At 42.8% G+C, this 25,263-nt stretch overlaps 1 protein-coding gene across 2 annotated transcripts in view; it reads left to right on the forward strand.

The window, feature by feature from the left end:
- The window catches only part of PXDN (peroxidasin), a 582,246-nt gene that overhangs the window by 392,210 nt on the left and 164,773 nt on the right, over positions 1-25,263 (forward strand). For both annotated transcript variants that reach the window (XM_086926391.1, XM_086926392.1), the window contains 3 exons: positions 11,454-11,570; positions 12,329-12,487; positions 21,418-21,530. In XM_086926391.1, coding sequence (XP_086782517.1) covers positions 11,454-11,570; positions 12,329-12,487; positions 21,418-21,530 — 389 coding nt within the window. The remainder of the gene's footprint in view (positions 1-11,453; positions 11,571-12,328; positions 12,488-21,417; positions 21,531-25,263) is intronic.

The raw sequence follows: 25,263 nt of genomic DNA on the forward strand, positions 1-25,263 counted from the left end.
GCAACCATACTATGGGAAAGGGAATAAGTGGAACAAGCTAGATAAAACAGTCGGGTTCAACCATGTCCTAAAGGAAGGGTAAGAAGTGGAACATTTACTAATGATCAATTGCATGAAATTACATTCAAAAGAGACATGGAGAATGTCGCAGGCAAGATTGCTTTAATCAGAGGAGGAAAGTTGAGGGTTGTAGTAGACAGACACCTATCTCAATATTTACCTAAGTGAGAATGAGGACTAACCCTGGCCACGGGTCAGTTGGGAAAACACGGGACAAGGACCCTCAAGGATTCAGGAAATACCAGAAGGTGAGCAGGTACAGCTCATGGACAGTCAGGACAGGATACCCCTCAGGTCTGGGTCAGGACTGGGTTCACCAAGGCACGACCAACCCCTCACAGGTTCGGATGCAACGCCAGCGTTACCCCCTCGTCTGCATGGAATCCGCCAATAACCCCGATTGGGTTTTCGAATCTCCCAGCAAAGTGCTTCGCTTAGCACTTAGGACTAATTTCCACCCCTTGGAGTTTGTGGAAAGTTTCAGGCAGAATGCTCCGCAGCACTCTGTATCAGGCACCTATAGAGTTCGTAGGGTCAGTGACAGGTCTGCTACTCGGACAAGTCGGACAATTTCTCTAAGCTAAGCTAGGCTATTTATACAAGTTTAGATCCCCAAGACCACCCATAAATGTTGCAAAATGACAAAGTCCCATCTTCTGATTGGTCAAGGGAGGTGGTTAGATCATAGGTACCACCTATACTGCACGTGACATTTCCCTCCCCCCAACACCTGGGTTCCCAGGCCTACGTGTGGGAAAGTACAATAGTGAAGAAAAGGTTTGCAACATTGTTGCGCATTACAATACATAAATAGCACATCTTCAAGGGCAAAGGTGCGCCGGGAAAGGACAGTCCCCTTTTCAATGGCCAATCGGGTCAGGTTCCATTGCTGCACGTCCCAGATCTTTAGGTCACATGATGAGGGATACGTCAGCTTCAAAATGGAGTCCATCCCCTACTTCAAGGCCCTCATTTACGCGGTACATGAAAAGTAAGCGAAAACAAATTAATAACACAGAATAAAATGAATACACTGTACACCATGACCAACTACTCTTAATCCCTTATTTCATAATACTTATTGCATTAAGAGTTAGTGCAGAAAAGATGCATAGATAAAAGCGGCTTAAGATAGCATGAAGCACGATTAGTGACAAGCGGCCATTTTAACACCACTGCGCATGAGCGAACTTTTCCCTCCAGATTGCGAGTGCGTCACATCACATGAGTATGACCGACGCATGCGCAGACTGGATTTCTGCAAAGCGGCCATTTTATTAATGTGCAAGCTTGATTATGATAGAAAACACATAGGCAAGCCTCCTAGGGACACCCGTGTGTTGGGGAAATACAAATAAAATGACAAACAATCGGAGTTAGTACAGTTATGATTCAGGCGAGGTTCATGAAGAGAGCAAGTCGCGTTACGTGCGAATCCTTGCTCCATCAACAGCACAGGCCATACCAAGTGGGAAGGAGGTAAGGGGGGAACAGGAAGGAGTGGGAGGAGCCAAGGGATAAGTTACAACACATTGCTTCCTATCTTTTCTTATTATTGTGTTTATAATAAGTTTCCTAATGGTATTCGCACAGAGTGTACTCAAGTGTTCTGGAATTCAGCTAAATGTGAAGTCCATTCTTTAGTCTGAATTCTCATTGCGCATCCTGTCATAAAATATATTTTATCCTAAACACATATCCCTCTTGTGACATATAAAATAACTACTGCCAACTAAACTAAACAAACCCCGTCTGCAAATGTTATTGCTCTTGAGCTAAAACTGCAGGAACTACAGTTGTGCAAAGTATACTCCGACTTTAATGTCGTCCGTTAGACAGTCAGCATATCTACTAGGGTCGCAAGGCAGGAGCAGTACGATAGGATTGTGCTAAATAGCACACAGACTCAACAGTCCAAGCCATTTTCCAGCTAAGGAGATGAGAAATTGTGACTTTGCAATAGGCGCCAAAATCATGCATCAGTGGCATCATAATGCTTGATAGTGCATTTAAGTGAGCCATAGAGAACAAAACAAGGCGTGTTTTACATTTGACATTATTTATAGAGGTTAAAAGAAAACAGTAGGAGGTTGTACATGAGGACAAAAGGCCTTAATTCAACTCACTCCTTTCCCCCTTCACCTTGGGTTGGGGCAGACCAATCCAGCGTCCTTCGCAACTCCGAAAGGGAATTACTTTTCAAATTGAGTCTATGGAAAATACTAGTGTGTAATGTTAAGTTGACAAAAGTCCAGATAAGCGTTTGATTGTCCTTGATTGACTGACCACATTTTCCCGTTGACGAAGGTGTTTTATTTAAAAGCTAGCTTTATTGTAAATACTGAAAAATAGCTCGTTATTTTTAGGCTGTGCTGTTTCAGGATCAAAGGAAGTGGAAGGATGAAAGGGTAATGAGAGAAATGTATCCTGTTGAGCTTTGTTTCTGAGATTTCCGAGCCCCTTTATTCTAACCATTTCTTCCCAAAAGACGACCAGCTACATAAAAATGTTGTCTGGGTTGTAAACATAGAGAATATCCACATGCATTTCATCTTTTTTGTTTGATGGTTACTGTTGTACCGATGAGCTGTTACACATTGTCATAGTTATTTCCCGGAAAGACATTTCAAGAGATGTTGTTTTTATAGGCGGCAGTGTCTGGTCTGGAAATATTTACATTCAATGTTACCTTTGCAGTGCAATTTTTAGGTCGTGGCTACAGACCGCTTAAACTGTAGGCAAGACCTGGTACTTAAGATACATTTCATATACATGGAGTAGGTTTTGGGTTGGCTCTTTCTTAGAGAATACATCACATTTTTGTATCTCTTACTTCCATGCCCCTGATTAAATGATGTTCTTCCTAATTTTGTCCTGCCCTGGAGCATTTTGGTATTGCAGTTTTCTGACTGGATGAATTGTGTCCTTTTAATGAGTACTCTGAGGGACTCCTATTTTCTATTGAGCACTTAATGAATGTGGTTTTCCAGAGTGACTCTTTTCTGTATTCACATGCTGAGCATTATTCTGCCGCCTTGCGGTTAGGTCCAGAATGTGCTTCTCTCTAGTCCTTTTATTTAGGTCGAGCGTCAGCGAAGGACCTATTGTTAGTGCTTTCGGGGGAATCTGAGACAGCGTTCGGGCACATGCCTCTGCTGTCTCAGATTCCTCCTCGAGGGCGCGCACGGCGCCGTACACATCCCCTGCCTCCCATTCACAGCCTCTCTCAATCACACACAGCCACACTCACGCATGCGCGCACACACACATACACCCACACAGGCACAATGCATCGGGACACACATATACATACGCACAGCTAACAGACACACAGCCACACATATACATACACACGCACAGCTACACACGCGCGCACCCCCCAACCCCACTTACCGCATCGGTGCAACTCCGGAGTTCAGCCGCCACCGCGGGGCTCTCCCTCGCGCATGGGAGCCCCGCTTCACCACTGCTCCTCTCCTAGCCAGCCAATCCGTGGGCGCGGGCTTCCAGCAGGAAACGGAAGTCCCGCCCCACGGCAGTTTTCCGCACGCACACGTCTTGTTTCAAATGCAGCTTTTTATTGGACTTTGGCGCTGTGCTTGCACAAGAGCTGTCACGTGACCTAAAATAAGTTTTATTTTATTTTATTTTCCTTTAGCACCATCTGTCGCCATCTGGACCGTCGTCTTCCTCTTGCCCACTTCCGAAGCCATCTGCTACCTGCTTGCGCTGACATATGCTTCGGTGGCAGGTCACGACAGGAGTTGTGATTGTTTGCGATGTTCAGGCGGATTTGTGCACTATCAGGCGGCAACACTTCCCCTTTCCTCCTCCCACAGCATTTGCTGCTCCGTTCGACCTCCTCCCTCCACTCCACCATGGCCACTCTGATGCACATGTGTTTTGCTTAAAAGAGCCCGCGGTCTCGCACACCGAGACAAGCCTACAAGCTGCCCTCCACTGTCCCTACCATCAGCCAGACTTGTGTCTCTATTTAACGCCCTATACCGCGCTTCCCGCCCCGTGGTAGGTCTGTTAAGCGCTTACGTCGGCCCGCTGTTATTTGCAAGGCATCATAGTAACTCAAGTAATTGGCCTCGGAATGATGAAAGGCGGAGTGCTGCCGCACTACCAGACACCTCTATGCTCCCGCTGCGGGCGCCTTTGCTTACAAGGTGCCACTCACTGTCCCTACCATCAGCCAGACTTGTGTCTCTATTTAGCGCCCTAGTCCGCGCTTCCCGCCCCGTGGTTGGTCTGTTAAGCGCTTACATTGGCCAGTTGTTATTTGCAAGGCATCATAGGAAGTCCTGTAACTAGCCTCGGAATGATGAAAGGCGGAGTGCTGCCGCACTACCAGACACTATGCTCCCACCGCGGGCGCGTGTGCCTACAAGCCGCCCCCTACTGTCCCTACCATCAGCCAGACTCGTGTCTCTATTCCCGGCATGCTGCCCTTCGTGTTATTGACACAGGTGCGTGTATTTTTAGAAGCAGTTTTCTGTAATTTCTGTCCGTTCACGCTGTTTTGTAGCGCTATGCAGTGGAGCCAGCGCCAGACAAACGCACACACGGGCACTGCCAGGTGTGCACGGCTCTCGGGTCCTGACTCACTTGCACACGTGTGTCTGTGTGCTGTATGTCTCTGTGTGTCTGAATGTGTACTGTCTGTATTTGTGCGTTGTGTTTCTGTATGTGTGTGTTATGTGTCTGTATGTGTGCGTTATGTGTCTGTATGTGTGCTTGTGTTGTGTGTATGTATGTGTCTCTGTAGGTGTGAGTTTGATAATGCGTGCAAGTGTGTTTGTGTAAACACATTGCTAGTGCTACACCAGTGCGTTTTAATCGAATCAGCTGTACATTGTCTTCGAGGCATGAACAACGGCTTGTAGGCACACATGGCCAGTAAATGGCTAGGGTGGTCTATCCTAGGGATACTAATATGCCACACAACACCGCACTGAGGAAAAAAAACAACCAGGAAATGTGGCCAGCCCGGCCCCCAGTAATAAAATCGGCCCCCACTAGCTTCATAAACAGCCAACACCATGCCAGCCTCCCGTAAAACAACAGTCCGGCCTTGCTGGAAACTCATCCTCCTTGATACCCCCCTAAACAAGGTACTCTTAGTACAAAGTCCTGTTCTCCTCTTCCTCTGTACTATCTCCTCTAGAAACACCTACTATTGCTCTTCCTCTCCAGTGCCCTCACTAAAGCTCCTACTCTTCCTCTCCAGTGCCCTCACTGCAGCTTCTACTGCTGCTCTTCCTCTCCAGTGCCCTCAAAACAGCTCCCTCTGCGGCTCTTCCTCTACAGTGCCCTCAAAACAGCTCCCTCTGCTGCTCTTCCTCTACAGTGCCCTCAAAACAGCTCCCTCTTCACACACTCTGCACCCTCACACTCTCCGCACCCTCACACTCTCCGCATGCTCACACTCTCCGCATGCTCACACTCTCTGCACCCTCACACTCTCTGCACCCTCACACTCTCTGCACCCTCACACTCTCTGCACCCTCACACTCTCCGCACCCTCACACTCTCCGCACCCTCACACTCTCCGCACCCTCACACTCTCCGCACCCTCACACTCTCCGCACCCTCACACACTCTGCACCCTCACACACAATTATACTCTACTGAATACAACATACACTCCACACAATACAACTCAGTGCCACATAGTTATATGCTACATAATTACACTGCGCTCAACGCAACATACACTCCAAATACCACTCAGTGCCATATAATTACACACCACATAATTACTCTACTGAATGCAACACACACTCCACACAATACCACTCAGTGCCACGTAATTATATGCTACATAATTACAATGCAACATACACTCCAAACAATACCACTCAGTGCCACATAATTACACGCGACACAGTTACACTGCACTAAATGCAACATACACTCCAAATACCACTCATTGCCACATAATTACACTCCACATAATTACACTGCACTCAATGCTACATACACTCCAAATACCACTGGGTGCCACATAATTACACTGCACTCCATGCAACATACACTCCAAATACAACTCAGTGCCACATAATTACCCCCCACATAATTACACTGCACTCAATGCAACATACACTCCAAATACCACTTAGTGCCACATAGTTACTCGCCACATAATTACACTGTACTCAATGCAACATACACTCCAAATACATCTCAGTGCCACATAATTACACGCCACAGAATTACACTGCACTCAATGCAACATACACTCCATATACCACTCAGTGCCACATAATTACATGCCACATAATTACACTCTACTGAATACAACATACACTCTAAATACCACTCAGTGTCACATAATTACCTGCCACATAATTACCCCCACATAATTACACTGCACTCAATGCAACATACACTCCAAATATTACCACTCAGTGCCACATAATTACACACCACATAATTACACTCTACTGAATACAACTTGTGGAGGAGTGTGGCTCAATGGTTAGAGCGGCAGACCCTGATGCCGAGTTCTGGCCCGGGACCAGGGTTCAATTCCCACCTCGGTGGGTCTTGGGCTCAATTTCCTCGGACCTGACAATTCTTGCCTCTGTGCCTATTCTAATCATGGGCCCCACGCTGCAACTCTGGGCAATAGCTTGCTTAACCTCCACACCGGCCCCAACAGCGCTAGGATGCCTGGCTTCACCCTGGGGGTGCCCAGGAGTGGACACTTCACAGGGAAAGCCAGGAAGGGTTCCACAGCGGTATGAGTAATAGCACCAGGAAACCGCTTGGTGACAGTGCGCTCTACAAATACCTTGACATTTACATTTACATTTACATTTACATTTAACATACACTCCAGTCAATACCACTCAGTTCCATATAATTATATGCTACATATTTACACTGCGCTCAACGCAACATACACTCCAAATACCACTCAGTGCCACATAATTACACTGCACTCAATGCAACATACACTCCAAATACCACTCAGTGCCACACAATTGCACGCCACATAATTACACTGCACTCAATGCAACATACACTCCAAATAACACTCAGTGCCACATAGTTACACACCACATAATTACACTCTATCTATCTATTGCATCACCACAGCATCACTCAGGGGCACCACAACATCACTATGCGCTACCACAGCATCACTGAACGCCACAGCATCACTCGTAGCAACCACAACATTACTCAGCGCCACCACAGCATCAATCTGTGGGTTGTATGTCATGACAACGCATGGTATTACCACTCTTGCCATTACAACGCAGGAATTACAACGAAAGTCGCTACATCGACTTTCGCTGTAGGGCGCTGGATAGTGGAATAGTTTAATTTTCTATTCCAACTCCAGCCCACGTTGACAGTAGGGAAGGAGTTGGATAGAAAATTAAACTATTCCCTATCCAAGAGCGCCCTCCAGCGAAAGTCGTTGTAACGACTTTCGTTGTAATTCCTGCGTTGTAATGGCAGTGCGGGGTAATCCCCGCGTTGTCATAGCTGTTCACCAATCTGTGCATACATTCAACAAGAACTGGTTCAGATATGTTCTCTCAATGTTTCAAGCTTTATTACAAATGTCACAAAAAGAGGTTAATATTTCACTTCTATTCTTGGATTTCGTCACAATAAAATACACTGAACATAATCTTCACAAAAGTTATTTACAAAAGTTTGAGCTATTGCCATTATAAAGTACAATAACTTTTATTTAAGTATTAATTATAAAAAAATTAAAAGCAATTATTATTTGTAATATCAATACATCTATGTCACGTAAATACAACACATATTGCATTACAAATGCTATAGGTGTCACATTTGCAAAAGTTAAAAGTATTGGCATTGTAAATGACAAAGCTATCATTATTTTCGAAACCAACACATAAATTAAAAAAAAAATCATTTACAATACCAATAGCTCAAACTTTCATAATGCGAGACCTATTGCATTGCAAATGCTTGTTTCTTTTGGGCGTCGTCATCGACCATTTGCTGCTATGTTACTTCTTGGAGGACCTGGGCGCCCCTCGACGTGGTAGCCATTTTCAGGCAATCTTTTCCGCCAGTGAGTCAGGATGGAAAGTCAGGATCTTGAGAGCCATGAAGGCTTCAAAGATTGAATTAGTCAAGGAAACGCCGAAAAAAGAACTGAAAAAAAACTTGGAAGAACTAACAGGGAGTGTAACAGGTGTTGAGGGAAGCTACAAACGCAGAGAAAAAACAGATTTCAAGTTTTTTCTGTTGATTACTACATTGGGTCCTTTCTTTTGCAACCAGCCAGGGCTTGACAAGCTTAATGAAATAGCTCATGCGGCCATAGAATAAGCATTTTTTGTCATGTGCTCTTCAGTGTGTTTCAAATTGTGGTCCTATTTTTTTTCTGTAATGAGGCATGTAGTCAGTGGATCATAAGTTAGACATTTCTATTTTGCCAACTTGTGGCAATAGCGTTTAGTGAGGACTACTTAGTTGAATTTAAGCCTGTTTGAAAGTGATGCCTTTATGCTTTTTGTCTGCATTAAGATACCAGAACTTTGCCCCCGAGTAGTAGCACATGCACATACGATCAGTGCTCACTCTGGTGGTGCAAACTGCATCTCAGATACACAATCAAAGTATTTAACCATTGTTCCAGTGCTACTAAAGTATTTTTGGTAGTCTTGGTTTCTGCTGTAGCTGGGATTCTGAGGTGATAGTAACATTCTAAGGGCAGAAAAAAGGGAAGATACCACATGTTAAATTATAAATGCTTCTTTCTATGAGTAGTTGAGACTTGGCGAAATTGAAGAGTTATGCCTACTCACAGAAAGCTCTTCGATAATTGGATTTCACTTTATCTTAATAACAATGACATTTGGTATCTCTTCATGAGCAGTGTCTTGGGTTTTACCCTTGAAACTTTTAATGTTGTGAGCCACATTGACTTGATGAATGTGCAGATTTTATTATTAACTGTGTTGTTTTCAACGTTGCTTGTAGAAACATAATTTGAAGATGGCCATTGTGATGCTTGCGTGGCAGCCCTCTTGGGTCAAACCAAATATCAGCCAAGTCAGTAAGTTTCACAAGTGAGACCTATCAGCTTTGTTTATGGTTTCTATAAACCGTCTTTGCAGTTGCACATCTTACCTGGAATGATTTGGCAACTAGGGCACAGTCATAGCTAGACGTGAGTGGACAGTATCCACCCAAATAGTTGTAAAGCGTGGGCATTTCCCCTATAGCCTGAGACGGACAGAGGCTTGTAGATGTTTGTGGTGTCACCAAATGCCCCATAACCATGACCATGACTACTTGCATATGCAAACTAAGTATGCCACTACGTACACTTACAATATGGTCTCAGTACTTTTTTCCGGTTAACTGAGGATGGCACCGTCAATCACGCTTTCTTTCTTTAACGAGTTAGGATTGTGAGGCACTTTTGTGCTTTGATGCTGGTTAAAGAACACTAACAGAAAGCAAAAACGTCACCACCAAATCATTAGGTCATGGAATAAAATACAGCTGGGGCATTTTTTTCCAATGAAAACAGAAGTTTCTAAAGGCACCGAACACAATCCACACATTTGATTAAACGTGTTTTCCTCTTAAGTCATTTCAAACCTCAGTTTTACGCTTAATTACCTCTTTATAGTCAGAAAACATACACATAATTTTCAAAAACTGAAAATGTACGGTTACATTTATATGCTATTTTACCAATGCTTACATGTTGTCCGTTGGCCTATGCAGAGTGCTGATTAAAAAAAAATACAAATGACCACAATCATATGCACCACTATATATTTTTTAATGTACCCCAAATAATTACCATTTTCTTTTTGACTTGGGGAATAGACACACATGTTTATTTGCCCATGTAAAATATCCCTGAAAAATTGAAAATGCACAGGTCTATTTTTTTCCTTGGCAAAAAAAATATTTCTCCAGTCTCCAAAATCCCGTCCCTTAACCTCGACCCCCTCTGTGTGTTCATGGCCCAATTACGTGTAGTATTTGCTCCTGCACGTAACCATTTCTGGTTAGAGATGGGTTGCCAGATAAGTTTAATGCTCATAAAATAGTACAATTGTGTTTATGGGTGTACAAAAACATTGAAGACATTCCCGCCCTAGAACATCCACTTAGCACTCCTGGGAGTAATTTTATTAAAATCAAAATCTTCATTTGAGTGCAACAAGGGATAATCACGGTCACTTGTTCAAACCCCATTCCAGTCCATCATTTTCTCCCCACTACAGAAGGAAGCAACTACATGCAAATATATATTGATTGTCCACCAATAGTAGCAGTTAGCCAAAACTGCCCGGCCAAATCAGTTCTTAATGGGAACAAAAGTAAACACTGTCTGCCTCATTCTACTTGCACCTCATAAGTGAGATGCCTCTTTGATCCAATGGCAGAGTGAGTTTTATGCAAATCGTTTGTCTCAAAATATTAGTGAATGAAAGCAAAAACTCCGGCCTGTCCCTAGATATGACAATTGCTTCCAGCGCGTTTTCTTTTAGTTTTTTTACTTTTACAGAGCTACTTGTCCCATCTTGTCCTTTTTCACTGTCTATATGGGTTTGATGTTTAACGATTTGACAAGTCCATTTGGTTTCCTTTGGAATTACATTTTGGAGCTGCCAGAACAGGCTTAGTTAATTAAGAGAGAGTCAATTGTAGGAAACACTTGCATGTATATCCACTAAAAGAAACACAGACAAAGCTTTTTATGTGCTCGTCCAGCTGTTTCATTCATGAACATCACTCCGTCATTGCGTAGTAATTCAATTAAGTCCCAATCAGGTCAAAACTGAGGCATTATTGTAAGCAAAGCTGACTTCATTGCTAAACTCAAAAGTCAGCATGTAAAGGAACTGAAGTATTGCAAATTGGCATTGAGATATTCATTCCAAGCGACCCTTTCATCCTATTTTTCTTCACATTCTGATTGGTTGGCTGTTTTTCATGTACTTTAATTTTGTTCTTTTAAATTTTTTTGAAGTGATGAAAGTGTAATCCGGGCGTTTAGCACACGAATTAGGCTGTACAGTTGCAATTTATTTTTATTTTTAAGAACTGCCTAGTAAGGTACCCATATATACTGTACGTTCTCAGTGTGTCTGTCATGACAAAATATGTCTTAACAATATTTAGTGCAGGTAATCTGCTTCTACAATGATTTGATTTCCTATTAGTGTAACAATGTAAAATCCTTGAAGCATGTTAGCATTGCAAGTAACTCACACTCACTCAGGCACACCCTATGTAAATGTCATTTTTGTTGTTAAATGTATGATACGAAATTGTAACATTGTGAGAATTGCTAATATCTAACCTGCATGTCTAGAAATGCTGTATTTGTATGGTTTTCCTGAAAATGTCTCCTTCCTTAGCTGTACCGCAGTTTACAGTTACCCCTCAAGATGCAACAGTGACTGAGGGACACACAGTGGACTTCCATTGTGAGGCTCAGGGCTATCCACAGCCAGTGATTGCCTGGAGCAAAGGAGGTGAGTGATGGTTCCATTTATGTTAGTAGCCTCTGCCTTTCCATGCTGTCTTTCATCCCCTTTTTGTCCACCAATACTAATAGTGATGTTTCAACCCTTTTACACTAACTGGTAGAGAATACTGTTTTTGTGTGACCTGTATGAAAGAGATTTGAAGATCTCGTGAATTGCTTGCAGAAATAGACATTTCTCCTGGCAAATTAAGTTCTTCATTAATTGATGTGTAGATTTTTTTTTACTTCAATTCGTTACGTTAAACGTTACGTTAAAAACATTTATACCGCGCATGTTCACCAAACGGTTTCATGGCGCTCATTATCTTAGTGCAGTATTGTGGTTATTTGTATGAATATATATTTCTGAATGTCTTATAGAAGGGATTGTCTACAAAACATAGCAGTACCTATACTTTTTACATATTTATTCTAATTATTTTATTTGCCACCCATTGTAGGTGTTTATGATAACCATTGCTTTATCTTTGAGGGTTAGAGGATCACAATACTTCAGTTGCATTCAAACACGTTTTTTCTTTGCTCTTATCTAACACCAGCTAGCAATCATCAAACTGTATCAACAGGTACCTTCCCCTTTGATAATTATTTTCAGTGTAAAAAAGACCTGCAACATAATAGTGAAATGCCTCTTAAGTTATTTTATAAGACATCCATGGCATTCTAAATGGCATCTGGATTTTGACGAAAACCTAATGCACATGAGTAAACACTGACTTTGTTTTAACTCATCTCTGTCTTTAGGGAGTCAGCTTTCTGTCGACAGAAGGCACCTAGTCCTGTCATCAGGGACTCTCAGGATTTCCAGAGTTGCTCTGCATGATGAAGGCCAATATGAATGCCAAGCTGTCAATATTGTCGGATCCCAGAGAGTTGCTGTGCATCTGACTGTACAGGCAAGAGGTAAAACTAAGTATTTTTTGTAATTACCTTTTCTCAAAATGTTATGTTTTTTGTAATAATTTGTTTTGCTTCGGCCACTACTTTTTGGGAATTGGTATCTTCACTAAAAAAATATTTTGTAGTTTATTGCTCTGAAAGCATTTTAGGATTTATCTGATGTTTATAAATATATTAGTCACTTGTATGTCATGGTATAGTGACTAAGAATGCACAAAGGTGAGCACTACTTTTGGGATATTTCAAATCTTGTCATGGGCTTACTTTGACCAATGGAAGTGAACCCTTTGTTTTTCCTTAGTACACCATTGTCATGGCTACCAAATTGGGAGTTTAGTTAAGTCCGTTGAAGAGCCTTTCTAGATTGACCTGGCTCTGTGGAGCGCTGAGATGCTACTTAACCTGACACAGTAAAAAAATTAAAAACAATTTATATTTAAAGTTTCTATATAGTTCCAGTGTCACTTATTGGCCATATGCAATGACAAGTTGTTAATTACCATGTTGTTCTCCTACCATGTGCAACAGGGTAGGTTAGCGTGCTCTGGGTAGTGGCTTGGACTAAAGATGAGCAAACCATTGGAGGTAGTTTGTGCCAGTTTATTGCGTTTTTAGTAAAACTGGTTTGGGGGGAGCTTCACAGGTTCTATATAAATAGTCCAATTTGACTTGCAACACTCAGATTCTTGTGGCTTGGCCTTTGGGGTTTTGAACCTAGTCATTTGATTGAATCAACTATCACTACAATATTTTCTTTGCACCCCCAGAAAAAGAATTGAGCAGGCGACCCAGAGTACACTGAACTAGAGATTTGTTTTCCTCATTAAGCTGTGACAGAATGCAGCTGCTTCTGCTCCTCGCTTACAGGATCTGTCTCCCCTTGCCTTCAATGCCCTTTTGTTGCTCATTTGCTAAATGTTATCCAAAATACTTTCTGCAGATGTGCAAAACAGAATCTCAATCAGCTTCTCAATGGCCTCATTTCCTTCCTTCCTTCTCTTAAACCTTCACAGTTCCCTTTATTGTCTGAGTTAGAAAATAAAATTCCAGATGTGCATTAACTGTAAAGTACATTTCTTCCTTTTCCAGCAGCACAAACCATTATATTTTAATTTTTAAATTCAGTATTGCTTCAGAAAGTTGTTCAAAGTCCAGAATTGTGGTTTTGATAACTTTAGTAGGTATTCTTGACGTGCATATGCTCATTGGTTGACTATTCTGCCTTGAACTCAATCTGATAAGGAGCAATGTATGTGCCACATTCGGTGCTCATAGAATGTTTTGTCAGCATCTATTTCTGCCAGATATTTCACATAGATTTGGTCAATCAGACTAGGTCATTACAGTCCAGGCTAGAGATTTTGACAGTACAAAAGTGTTAAGAGTCCTCGAGCTAATCGGTGGCTTCCACTGTCAGTGATGGCATTATCTTGCTCTTGATTGTTTGTGTTTATTTGGCCCACTTACTACAGATATCAGCCAAGCACAACTTGGACTAGCAAGGATTTGAAAGTAATATTTTGTATTAGTATCATGTTAAGTAGACTATATATTGGTAATAGTTCAATAAGCCTTGCCCCCATACCATATAAACAAGGCAATACTAAAATGTGTTGTATTGACAGTGCATTTACTGATATAAAGGACAAAATAAACAGGTTCGCCAAATGCCATGTTTTCTTTGGCTAAACCATTCGATATTGTATTTCTGGCCACACTACCGAGAGCAGGCAGCTGATTGTGCATGTCAGCTTCAAGGACTGGTGAGTTGCCATGCAGTGATGGAACCAGAAATCACTGTACAGTAGGTAAAATAGCAAAAATAGCATTTACGTTGAAGAGCAATGATGTAATTTTACTGATCTGTATATTTCTACATCGGTACCAAGGATTTACCCTAGAGAGATCAACATGTCTTTCTCAAGGGTGAACAGTGAATGTTTGCGAGAGGAACCCCCGTTTGTACAGGAATAACTGAGGGAGGAAACAGAAAAAGATGCGGGACATGTTGTTCACTTTTGCTGAAGTATACATTGTAATCAACAAACCCTTGAGAGAAACAGTGTCCAGAATAAAATATGATTCTTGTAGGTGCCTCTAATATGCTCAATGTAGTGTCTGTGGGTCTTTTACAAAGCATTGGTGGCCACTTTCGTAGTTCTGTTTGTATTTTAGGGATAAGAAGGAGTTTACGTTTCTCATCGGAAGGTCACCATACACATGCACTGCAGGCTCACACCTTTGGTAACCCTGCAAGGAGATGGGAACCAACATGGCTTCCCACTGTTGCATGAGGACTAGCTTTGAGTGGTCTATGCACCAGCATTGCCTGTGGTATGATCTACAAAATAGGAAGCGGTATGAGAAACAATGTAAAGAACTTGAATGCAGTCTGGTGTTTGCTGAGTCAATTTCATTAGCATGATGATCAGTTTTCAATTCACTCACCACAGATTTAACAAGCTTCCTACATTTCTTTATGCCCTCTCTCTTGAATTCTCATGATGTTCCAACTATAAGACTTTCATTTCTTTTGCTAACATATTTGTTGAAGCTTGATGCTCTGGAAAATGTTTTCCTTGCATACAATAAATTGACAGGTTACTTTTAATACATTTTCTCTCCCTCCTTTTTTCCCTCTGCCTTATTCTCCGCTGTAATTTGAGCCATAGAAGGTACAACGTTAAGGGTTAACATTTCTAGTATTTTCTCTAGGCTGCCACCCTACAGACCTACCCTGGATGAGCTTCCAGGTGCCCATAAGGTCACTATTTGTAATGAAATGTTGATGGGCACACAACATTTTCATTTTTTTTTTACCCATGTGCAACTCATAAAACCGGGTCTGAGCAAGCCATGGCAACATTGATGAGCCGTTTTCATTGTTGCAATATGGGCTGAGCAACCGTTTTCCAATTTAATACAGGTGCCAGTAGTCCCACACCATAAGTTCCCAGCACATTTCGACTTGCTGAAGTTATTCACAGAGACTTTTCGCATCCAAATTCTGGTTCGCTTAATTTAGAGTCTTTACTCTAAAATGTTTAAATTCCCTCATTCCAAAAGTGTATGAAAATTCACTAAGAAGTTAAAAAATGTACCACAAGTTTGTTTTGATGAGAGATTTGTAATATTGTGTCTTCTATGGTAGTTGCTGCTTTGTAGCCAACCAGCATGCTTGCTTAGTTTATCTATTATAAAAAGAACTGCATCACACATCCCTTAGGATACATCTAGCAACATATATAAGGAATCTGTAGCCTCCTTCAATATTTAAAATACTTGTCTTCAGTGCTTTTCCAGAGGGAATACATAATGATATTTGATCAAGAATTATATCAGCAATTGCATTGATCTAAATCAATTTCAATTACATTTTTTGTGTGAGCAATATTTATGTGCTACTTCTACACACTAGATTAAGGGAAACCCTATTACAAATCCTGTTTTGCAAATTTGATAGTACATTGTTGTTACTAGTGCTTTAACCAAGCCAAACGATGTATTTCAGGTTTTCTAAGAGCACGTCCAACATGTTTGAAGGGAGCTACTTTAATTTTCTTTGGAAAGTCCCCTTTAAAAAAAGATCAAAGCAGAGAGAAAACATGGAACACAAATCTCTATATAGTTTGAAACAACACCACTGTGCATGACATTATTGCTATTTGAAAGGGGTTTTCAGGAATACCTTAGTTACCACTCCAGCATAAAATCTGTCTCTTTCATGCGACTGAATGCTGATATAATGTTCAAGTGCAGCTTATGAATATGTAACACATTCATATTGGGGAAAAAAGGTATACTTCAAACATGTTTTGTAAATGAATGTGTTATAAAGTACCAGGAGATATACCCAGTCATTCCGCAAATTGAAAGGACAACTAAAAAGGTTCAAACTTAACCTCATCGCTGCGGCGGTAATTTTCGCGCTACGCTGCTTTTTTCAAAAAGCCGCGTTAGATGACGAGCTCAGCTCGTCATCCGCACAATCCCCCCGTGGCTGATGACGAGCTGAGCTCGTCATCAGCATCGAAGGGGTTAACACAAGCTGTTTAATACACTTGTTGAAGTAAAAAAACAGAACATTTGAAAATGGTGTTGACATCAAGGGCATTGTGGATTCCATGTTGAAGAAATACACAGTCAATGCTTAGTTTTTGTGTTTCCTACAGAAAGTAATGACAAAACCTAACCACTAGGTGGTGGGATTATTCACCAGATGTGAATCAATTGAGCAATGTTATCCAATTGGGAGGGTGCTCCTGGTTAGCTATTGAATCAGGTTGATTCCGATTTTCCACTGGCCCTTATCCGCTCTGGTTAATAACTACTTAGGAGTGCACTCTCCTTTTAGTAATATTACTTTTGTAAGTCAGACCCTTCTAGTTTAGTGTAACATTCAGAAATCTGAAAATATTTGAAAGGTTTCTTTTTCATTGGACTATTTAGGTGGAAGTTTTTACAAAGTATTCCTATTTGGATTTCTATTTTGTTGACGAGGTCTGACACGTTTTGTGTCTCATTGAAAAGCATTATAGTGATTGTCTGGTCTTGGGGGTCACAGAAAGGAAGCTACAGAAAGGTGAAAACAGATTTTGTTACAATATAAATTGCTTGTTGGTGGTGCCATAATAATTGTGGTGCATTTTAAGGTGATTTCACCTGTGAAAATGCTGATGCTCTGCTATGATTTGGGCTACCATGTTTCAGAGGAAGCCGTTTCCTCTCCTTATTTTCGCATGAACGTTATGGGAAGTTCTAAAGAAGCTAAAATGAGGATACTTATTCTGTAAATTCATCAAGCATCTTCCTCAGCCATGTGAAGAAATAAGTCTGACATGCTGAGTAAAATATGCATTTCCACAACAGCAGCAGGCTCTCAATTGATTAATCAGTTTTCTGCTGCAGCTTCATCATAAGTCTGATGTGCACCAAGAAAGCCAGGATTCTGTATTAACGACAAATATAAGTTGAAGTTAAAAGTTCTTGATAGAGGGCACTGTGACCAAGAGGCTTCCTGGCGCTAGAGTTTTGAATGAGAAGCTCAGAAGTCTGCCAAGAGGGAGATCAGCAAGAGTACGCTTGGGAGAACAGGAAAGTCTTGAGTGCCTTGCGAAATTGTAAGTAAACTGGAATGGATCTAATGGACAGGGGAAGGCTGTTCCAGAAGCGAGGAGCTAATACAGAGAATCTGGTGCCTCCAGTTTTGGATCTGCGGAAGCGAGGGACATTGAGAAGAGCCTGATTGGAGGAGCGGAGGGTGCGGCGAGGGGTGTAGGGACTGATGAGGGAATTAATGAAAGCCGGGGCAGTGCGGGCATGGGCCATGAAAGCCAGACATCCCATCTTGAAAAGGGATCTCTGGCAAATGGGGAGCCAATGAAGGGATTTAAAAAAAGGAGTGATGTGGTGAGCCTTGGGAAGGTGGTGAATGAGGCGGGCGGCCTGGTTCTGGATAGCCTGAAGACGGCGGAGTTCGTAGGCCGGGGTACCCACGTAGAGGCTATTCCCATAATCAAGACCGGAGAGAATGATGGCCAAAATAATAAGTTTAAGGGCATCGGGAGAAAAAAAACGGGAAACTTTCCGAATGATCCGGAGGGATAGGAAACCAGAGGAAACAACTGAACTAATCTGGGCATGCATGGAGAGGTCCTGACAGACTTTAATGCCCAAGGTCCTTGCTGAGGCCGCCGGTACTGGAGGGGGGCCGAAGATGGAATGCCAGAAGGCGGCGGACCAAGGGGAGGTGGTAGCGTCCGTCAGGACCAACTCTGTCTTGTCCAGATTTAGTTTAAGGTGATTGTGGTTCATCCACTCAGAAATGAAAACAAGGGTAGAGTGAAATTTGGGCAGGGAATCCAAGGGAGAGGAAAGATCAAATACAAGCTGGAGGTCGTCCGCATAATTGTATACGTAGACCCCCATATCTAGAAGAGAACGAATAAGGGGGTGGATATAAAGATTGAAAAGGAGGGGCGACAAGGAGGAACCTTGGGGGACCCCACAAGGAACCAGGCGGGTGGAGGCAGAAAAGCCAGAGAGATGGACCGCCTGAGTCCGCCCTTTAAGAAAAGAGGCGAGCCAAGAGAGGGCAGTGTCCCGAACGCCCGCTGCGCTGACACGGCCGAGAAGGATGGAGTGATCGACCGTGTCAAACGCAGCAGACAAGTTAAGGAGCACCAAGGCTTGAGGTAAGTTGGAGTCAGCCTTACTCTTTAGCTCGTCTAGGACAGACAGGACCACTGACTCAGTTGAGTGTGCCGGGCGGAATGCCGCTTGGTGGGAGGCCAAAAGATGGTTGTCCTCAATGAAAGTGGAGAGGCTGGTTGTAATGTGACTCTCCAAGATCTTCCCTAGATATGAAGGAGGGAAATAGGTCTAAAATTAGACGGAAGGGAAGGGTCTAAACCAGGCTTTTTTAAATTGGGAAGAACTATGGCCGATTTAAAGGATTTCGGAACTAAACCTTGAGAAATAGAGGCATTAAGAAGGGAAAGGGGGGGTCGGGACAGTTGATGAAAAGCTCTCTCAGGATGCGGGACGGAGCACAATCAGCCGGGGAGCCTGACTTCACTTTCTGGAGTAAAACAAGAAAGGAGTCCATAGAGAAGGGGTAAAGTGGTCAAGAAAAAAGGAGGGCAGAGGAAGAGCAGGGGAAGGGAGTGGCGAAGATGCTGATGGATTATTAGATTTAATCTTGGCAATCTTCTCTATGAAGAAGTCATTAAGGGATGAACAAAGAGCTTGGGAAGGGACGAGATTAGGGTTGACCCTATCAGAAGGAACTAAGTTGCGAACTATGAAAAAAATCTCTTTGGACGTGTTGGCTGATAATGTGACTTTCTCTGAAAAATATGTGGTTTTGGCTGAGAGGACGGCCCTCTTATAGTTAACTAAAAGTGACTTGTATTTGGCCCGCAAAAGGGGAAAATAGTTGCGCCTCCCATGGCGTTCAGAGCGCCTGAGGTCCAATTTGAGGGATTTCAGCTCACCAGTGAACCACTTATGGGCATTATGGGGGCGGCAGGCCTTAATTTTCCTGAGAGGGGCAACCAGATCGCAGGAAGAAGACAGACAATATTTCACGGCGTATACTTGGAGGTCAAGGGGGAGTTCAGAAAGATCAGGAGGAGAAGAAGTGAGGGAAACACAGAGAGAGTTAAAATCGACCCGATTCCAATTTCGAGCAAAAATATTCTTGGGTAGGAGGGGTTTCTCTGATGCACCAAGGTCAATGGAAAAGGAGATCAGTGAATGATCGGACCAGGTGCATGGGAGAATACTAGGGGAGAGAATAGTGCGACCATATTTGATCTAAAATGTGGCCATGGACATGGGTAGAGGTGTGAATGTGAGGGAGGAAATTAAGGCACTGGAGAGGGGCCGAAAAGTCTTTAGATAACTGGTCTTCCCTGGGGTCGCCCGGCCAATAATTAAAGTCTCCCAAAAGGAGCACGGACGAATTATTGACCACGACCGTAGCCAGGAGTTCCTGCAGGATGGACACAAAAGAGGGCATGTTTTGAGGAGGGCGATACATAAGAACTATGGTGAGAGGGGCCAGAAGATTAACTGAGCGAGCAACTAGGAAATCAACACATGGTATGGGAGGGTGAGGAAGAAGCTTGAACTGAAGGTTGGAACATCTTAACGCCATGTAATTGGAATAGAGGCTGTAGAATTGAAAATTCCTCCTGGAGGTGAGTGCAGTAAATGAACAAAAGTCAAAGGTTTTATTTTGTTATAGAAATTATGGTAAGTCTTATAGAAAGCTTAAATGAGCACACATTTTCAAGAAATTCCACACATGTTCCTCATTCATATCAGAATAAAATCTGTCATGCAGAGTAAAATGTGTTCTTCAGCGGTAGTCTTGTCAGTTGAAACCCTAGTGCTCTGCTGTAGCTTCACCTCTGAATTGTAATAAACAACAAAAGGCTAAGCTCAATAAAAGGAGAATCCTACTTTTGTGTAGCATTCTCTTTTAAAATCCGTTTTCTTAGACTAACCATCCTGCTTAATATTTCCTTTATTATTAGACAGTAACATTTTAGTAGGCAAAGGTTTTTTATTAAACTTCCATTCCTATGTAGAGCAATAGATTTTCATAGGTTCTGGAAGCTATTTGCAGATTGATTTATTAGTTGAAATAAATACAGTTGTGCTCCTATTGCTAGCGAGGTCCTTAGAATAAGAATCTGGTTGGATTTAAAAATACCTAGTCCTCAGCAATAAAATGCTGCTATTTAAATTTTATGAAGAACTACATTCAAAGGTAATGAAAACCTATCTTAAAATAAGTAACAGTGTAAATCAGACAGAACAATGAGGTTAATATTTGAACAGTCAAAACTGTCACGAGCTGCACAAATTTCACATACTGGTGCCATTTTAAACATATAACACAAAGAAATGGGACGAAATGTTTCCGGGGACTCTTTTATTTCCGAAACTTGCTGGAACAGAAATGAGAACCATGTTAATTTACATATTCAGCCTCTGCACAGTAAACTGAATGATTCTAAAGCTGTCTTCTACGGCATGTCTCCCACTGAAGTTACATTCTACGTGGTAGGTGCACATTGTTTTTATGAGAACTCCGTGATCTTCACAGGCAGCTGATATGGGAAGAAGGCTTAGTGGTTGTGCGCTGTGACTGGGCTGTCTAAGGTATAGCAATGAATTTCCTAAGTAGACTTCGACTGGATAGGAGCCAATAAAAATGCTTCTTCCTTCGCAATATCTGTTATTAATCATCAGAACTACTGTTGCTGGTATGTTGCATTTTTGTTACCACGTCTGTTCATGGTATTATGGATAATCATACGTTTTAGTGGTTTTGTAATGCTGGTAGAATTGCTTAACAATACTTTGTGTAGTTTTATGTTAAATGTTCACATTAAACCTGAAAAATCTGGTTTGTGTTTTAGTTACCCCAGTATTTGCTAACGCGCCAAGTGATATGACAGTTGATATTGGAAGGAATGTTCAGATTCCTTGCAGCGCACATGGAGAGCCAGAGCCAGTGATAACATGGAATAAGGTAGTTTTTGGCTCAGTTTCTTTGGACTGAAATAAATGTTTAAAATGAAGATCGCTTTTTTCCAGCTCCTTGTGAATAACATAGTGTTTTTGCAGAGGGCAAATTTGTGCATGCTAGCCGTTAAGTCAATTTCAAGCATGTTCTAATAAGTGTCACTGAACTAAAATGTTAAAGTTTGGAATTCTTTTTAAATGTTCAATGGGATGGTTTTAAGAATGTTGATTAGGAAGCTGCCGTATATTTCTCTACCGTATATTTCTCTACCGTAAACCACATGGTGTAAATCGTGCTAAAGCTAAAATTTGTGTATGTGAGTCTGTGCTTTTTTTCATGTTTCATATGTGGTGGCTCCTCCGCTAAGTCGGAGAAGCATTGCCCCACTGAATTGAGCAGTGGAAATAAAATAAAAATAAAAGGATAATAACTCATTGTTATTAACCTTTTATTTGTTCCTGTTGCAGACACTTTGTGGGGCAGGAAGGGGCTGCTCTGCTCTCAGAGCAGGGGGAGGAGTGGTGGGCACTCCGTGAGTGTGCAATGACTGATTGGCCGGCCTCTCAAACAGTCATGCATACTTTGCATGTTCTCCACCCAGACTACATTAGAGAACATGCCCAGGCTCCTATTCTCTGGCTGATCACCTAACCATAGCGCTCAGACCAATCACAGCGCTGCATTGTAACGTTGTGATTGGCTGAGGGGAGCCTGGGTGCTTCCTGTTCCGGAGCAGAGGGACAACGAGGAGAGATGCAGCGAGGAGGGAAGATTTTTTTTTTTCCTTTACCCCTTTTCCCACTACCACCCGCCCGATCCCCCAATCCATGAAAGCCGTCCCTGGCAAATATTCACCTACATATAATAACTACTGGTTTACATTTTTTGTATATTTTGGTGTGGCTGTGCTTAATTGATAACTGCAGTGGCGCTGCTAAAGGTAGGATTGCATATTTTATTTTAAAGGAGATATTCTTTAGGGTTGTTAACTTTCCTGCATATTTTCTCCCTTATTCGTCACAGTGATACCATAGAATGTATTCACTCAGAACAATTTTATCTTTTCTACAACCTGAGCCAAAGGATGTTCTATATTGCGTACTGGTTCTAGGCGAATTCATGTTGCTGTGTTATATAGTTCTGCGAAGAAGAGTGGGACTGGAACCTCTTTCAGAACCCTTCTGAAACTTTTTAATTATGTACACCCCTATTCCTTGATCCCCAGAGTTGGAAGCTGGCTTTCTATCTAGGGTACCAAAATGAGGTGCACTGTGCAGGGAGTCCGGGTATCCCTCATTAGTGTACAGGGGCTTTCTTTAACAATAGCAAGGTGCTCTATTTGTCGTAGTGTGGTTCAGCAGCTTTAGGCTTTTCAGAGTGCAGTGTAGGCATTTGTTGTACACACTTAATCAATAAATGAGACACACACTCAATAATGAAATCCGACACCAATTTAGAAAAATAACGTACATTTGTATATTAATTTAGACATCAAGAGCTATGAGATTAGATAAGTTCTTTTTGAGTCGCGTTTTTGAGACGCACAGAAAATGCAGCTGTCAGATTTGCATGATAGTGTTATCCCATGGGAAAAACATACACTGCATAGGGGTACTTGCAATTGAGTTATGGGGTTGTTCTTCTGGACTTAAGGTACGTAGGAGCCAAGGGCCTTAGAACTTCCAGCAGTATCGATTTACCTGCCCTGCTGGGTCTGGGTGCAGAGGTGCTGGATGCAAGAGAAGGTACTGTTGAAGTCTATGGAGAAAACCTGTAACAGAAAAGTGCTGCAAGAGGGGACTTGTGGACAAACATGGCTGTCCTTTGGGGGTAGTCGGGGGTCTCAGCTGTGACTTCTAGTTTGCTCAATGCTACAAATGTTTTGCTCACTCTGGGGCCAGGGGGTCACAAGGAAAGTGCCAGGAGTAGCAAGGAGGTCGTAGCTGTGACCCTTACTTCCCCCGAATGACATCCATTTGGCCAAATCTGACAGAATCCAAAGAGGGGTTTCGTACTTTAGAGTCTTAGGGGCAAGTGAGCACCATCTGTAGGCTTGAACTCAGGATGTGAAGCTCAGGTGCAGGTGTTTTTTGTCCGGTGGGTCGCTTCCAATGGAGTCTCTCACTTTCTGGGTAGACCACCTGAAAATGGGGACAAAACAGGCCAGCAGGGCCACTCTGTGATGGCCTTTCTAGTGCTGATGTCCCATGTCGGCTGGTCATTCTTTGCGGTGTTGGTGTCTGGGCTGGTTGGACACTGAAAAGGATGGTTGCTGAAAGGGATCTGGTAACCTGGGTATTAGTGCGGGGTAGCTCCTGGGTTCCTGTTGTCTTCAAACCTGGTGGGTGCATGAATATGATCTCCTGGAGCACAGGGATCTCCTCCTGGTTGTGGTCGGTGCCTTCAGGCTGCGGGGACGTGGCTCCTCCTCTTCAAGGGAGATGGTGGTTTTTGGAGGATGCACAGCTGCAGACTAGTCGGGTCTTTGCAATTGTCGACAGGACCAGGCAGGCAGGGTTAGGGTTTGGTGCCAAGTTCACAGCTATTCCACAGTTCATGTATTGCTCTGTTCTTCTTTGTCCTTCTTTATTCAGGTGACTCTGTATGTCGGCTGGTCAGTCTTTGCGGTGTTGGTGTCTGGGCTGGTTGGACACTGAAAAGGATGGTTGCTGAAAGGGATCTGGTAACCTGGGTATTAGTGCGGGGTAGCTCCTGGGTTCCTGTTGTCTTCAAACCTGGTGGGTGCATGAATCTGATCTCCTGGAGCACAGGGATCTCCTCCTGGTTGTGGTCGGTGCCTTCAGGCTGCAGGGACGTGGCTCCTCCTCTTCAAGGGAGATGGTGGTTTTTGGAGGATGCACAGCTGCAGACTAGTCGGGTCTTTACAATTGTCGACAGGACCAGGCAGGCAGGGTTTGGTGCCAAGTTCACAGCTATTCCACAGTTCATGTATTGCTCTGTTCTTCTTTGTCCTTCTTTATTCAGGTGACTCTGTATTCCTGTTATCAGGCGGGCAACTAAATACTGAATTTAGGGAGTGTTAAGGGGAGGGAAGTTTAGTAGCCTTGGGGTCACTACACCCCCTACATGACCAATTCCTGTAAGGACTTGGCATTACCCTGGACCAGAGTTCCTAATTCCACCAAAACGAAATAATGGAACCCTCCTTTTATGTAGCACACCAGGTTGCCCACCTTAGGGGTGTGACTAGCCTGGTGGTGCAGCACGCCTACTAGCTTATCTAATTTCCCACCTGTCCTGGTCCCAAATGGGCCTCAGGATAGGGGGTGGCATCTCCCAGGTCTGTGGAAAGCAAAGTCACATATCAAAGGCAGCAGGTGCTTTGAATCCTCTGGCTTTGATATGTTAAATCACTAGCCATCCTGTTGGAGGAGATTTGAACACCTTCCTCTGGAGCAGGCAATGTTCCTGGCTTTAGAGGACATGGGCTGTTACCTGCTTGGGGTCAGACACATCTCTGTGGTGGCAGGCAGGACAATACCAAACAGTAACCATACTAGATAGTAGTGGGTTTTTCAGGGGGCACCTCTCATGTGCCCTTTGGGTGCATGTCATAATAAATCTTGTACTGGCAACATTACAGATGTATTAAGGCAATGTGTTTGATACCAAACAACATAGGTTTTGGCAAACTTATCATGTAGCCGGGAAACTCGCAATGATCAGTGCTAAGTAAATATACTTATGATAAATTTGATTAGCATGAGCAGATATGCCC

Source organism: Lissotriton vulgaris, chromosome 6, assembly GCF_964263255.1.
Source record: "Lissotriton vulgaris chromosome 6, aLisVul1.2, whole genome shotgun sequence".
Taxonomy (NCBI): Eukaryota; Metazoa; Chordata; class Amphibia; order Caudata; family Salamandridae; genus Lissotriton; species Lissotriton vulgaris.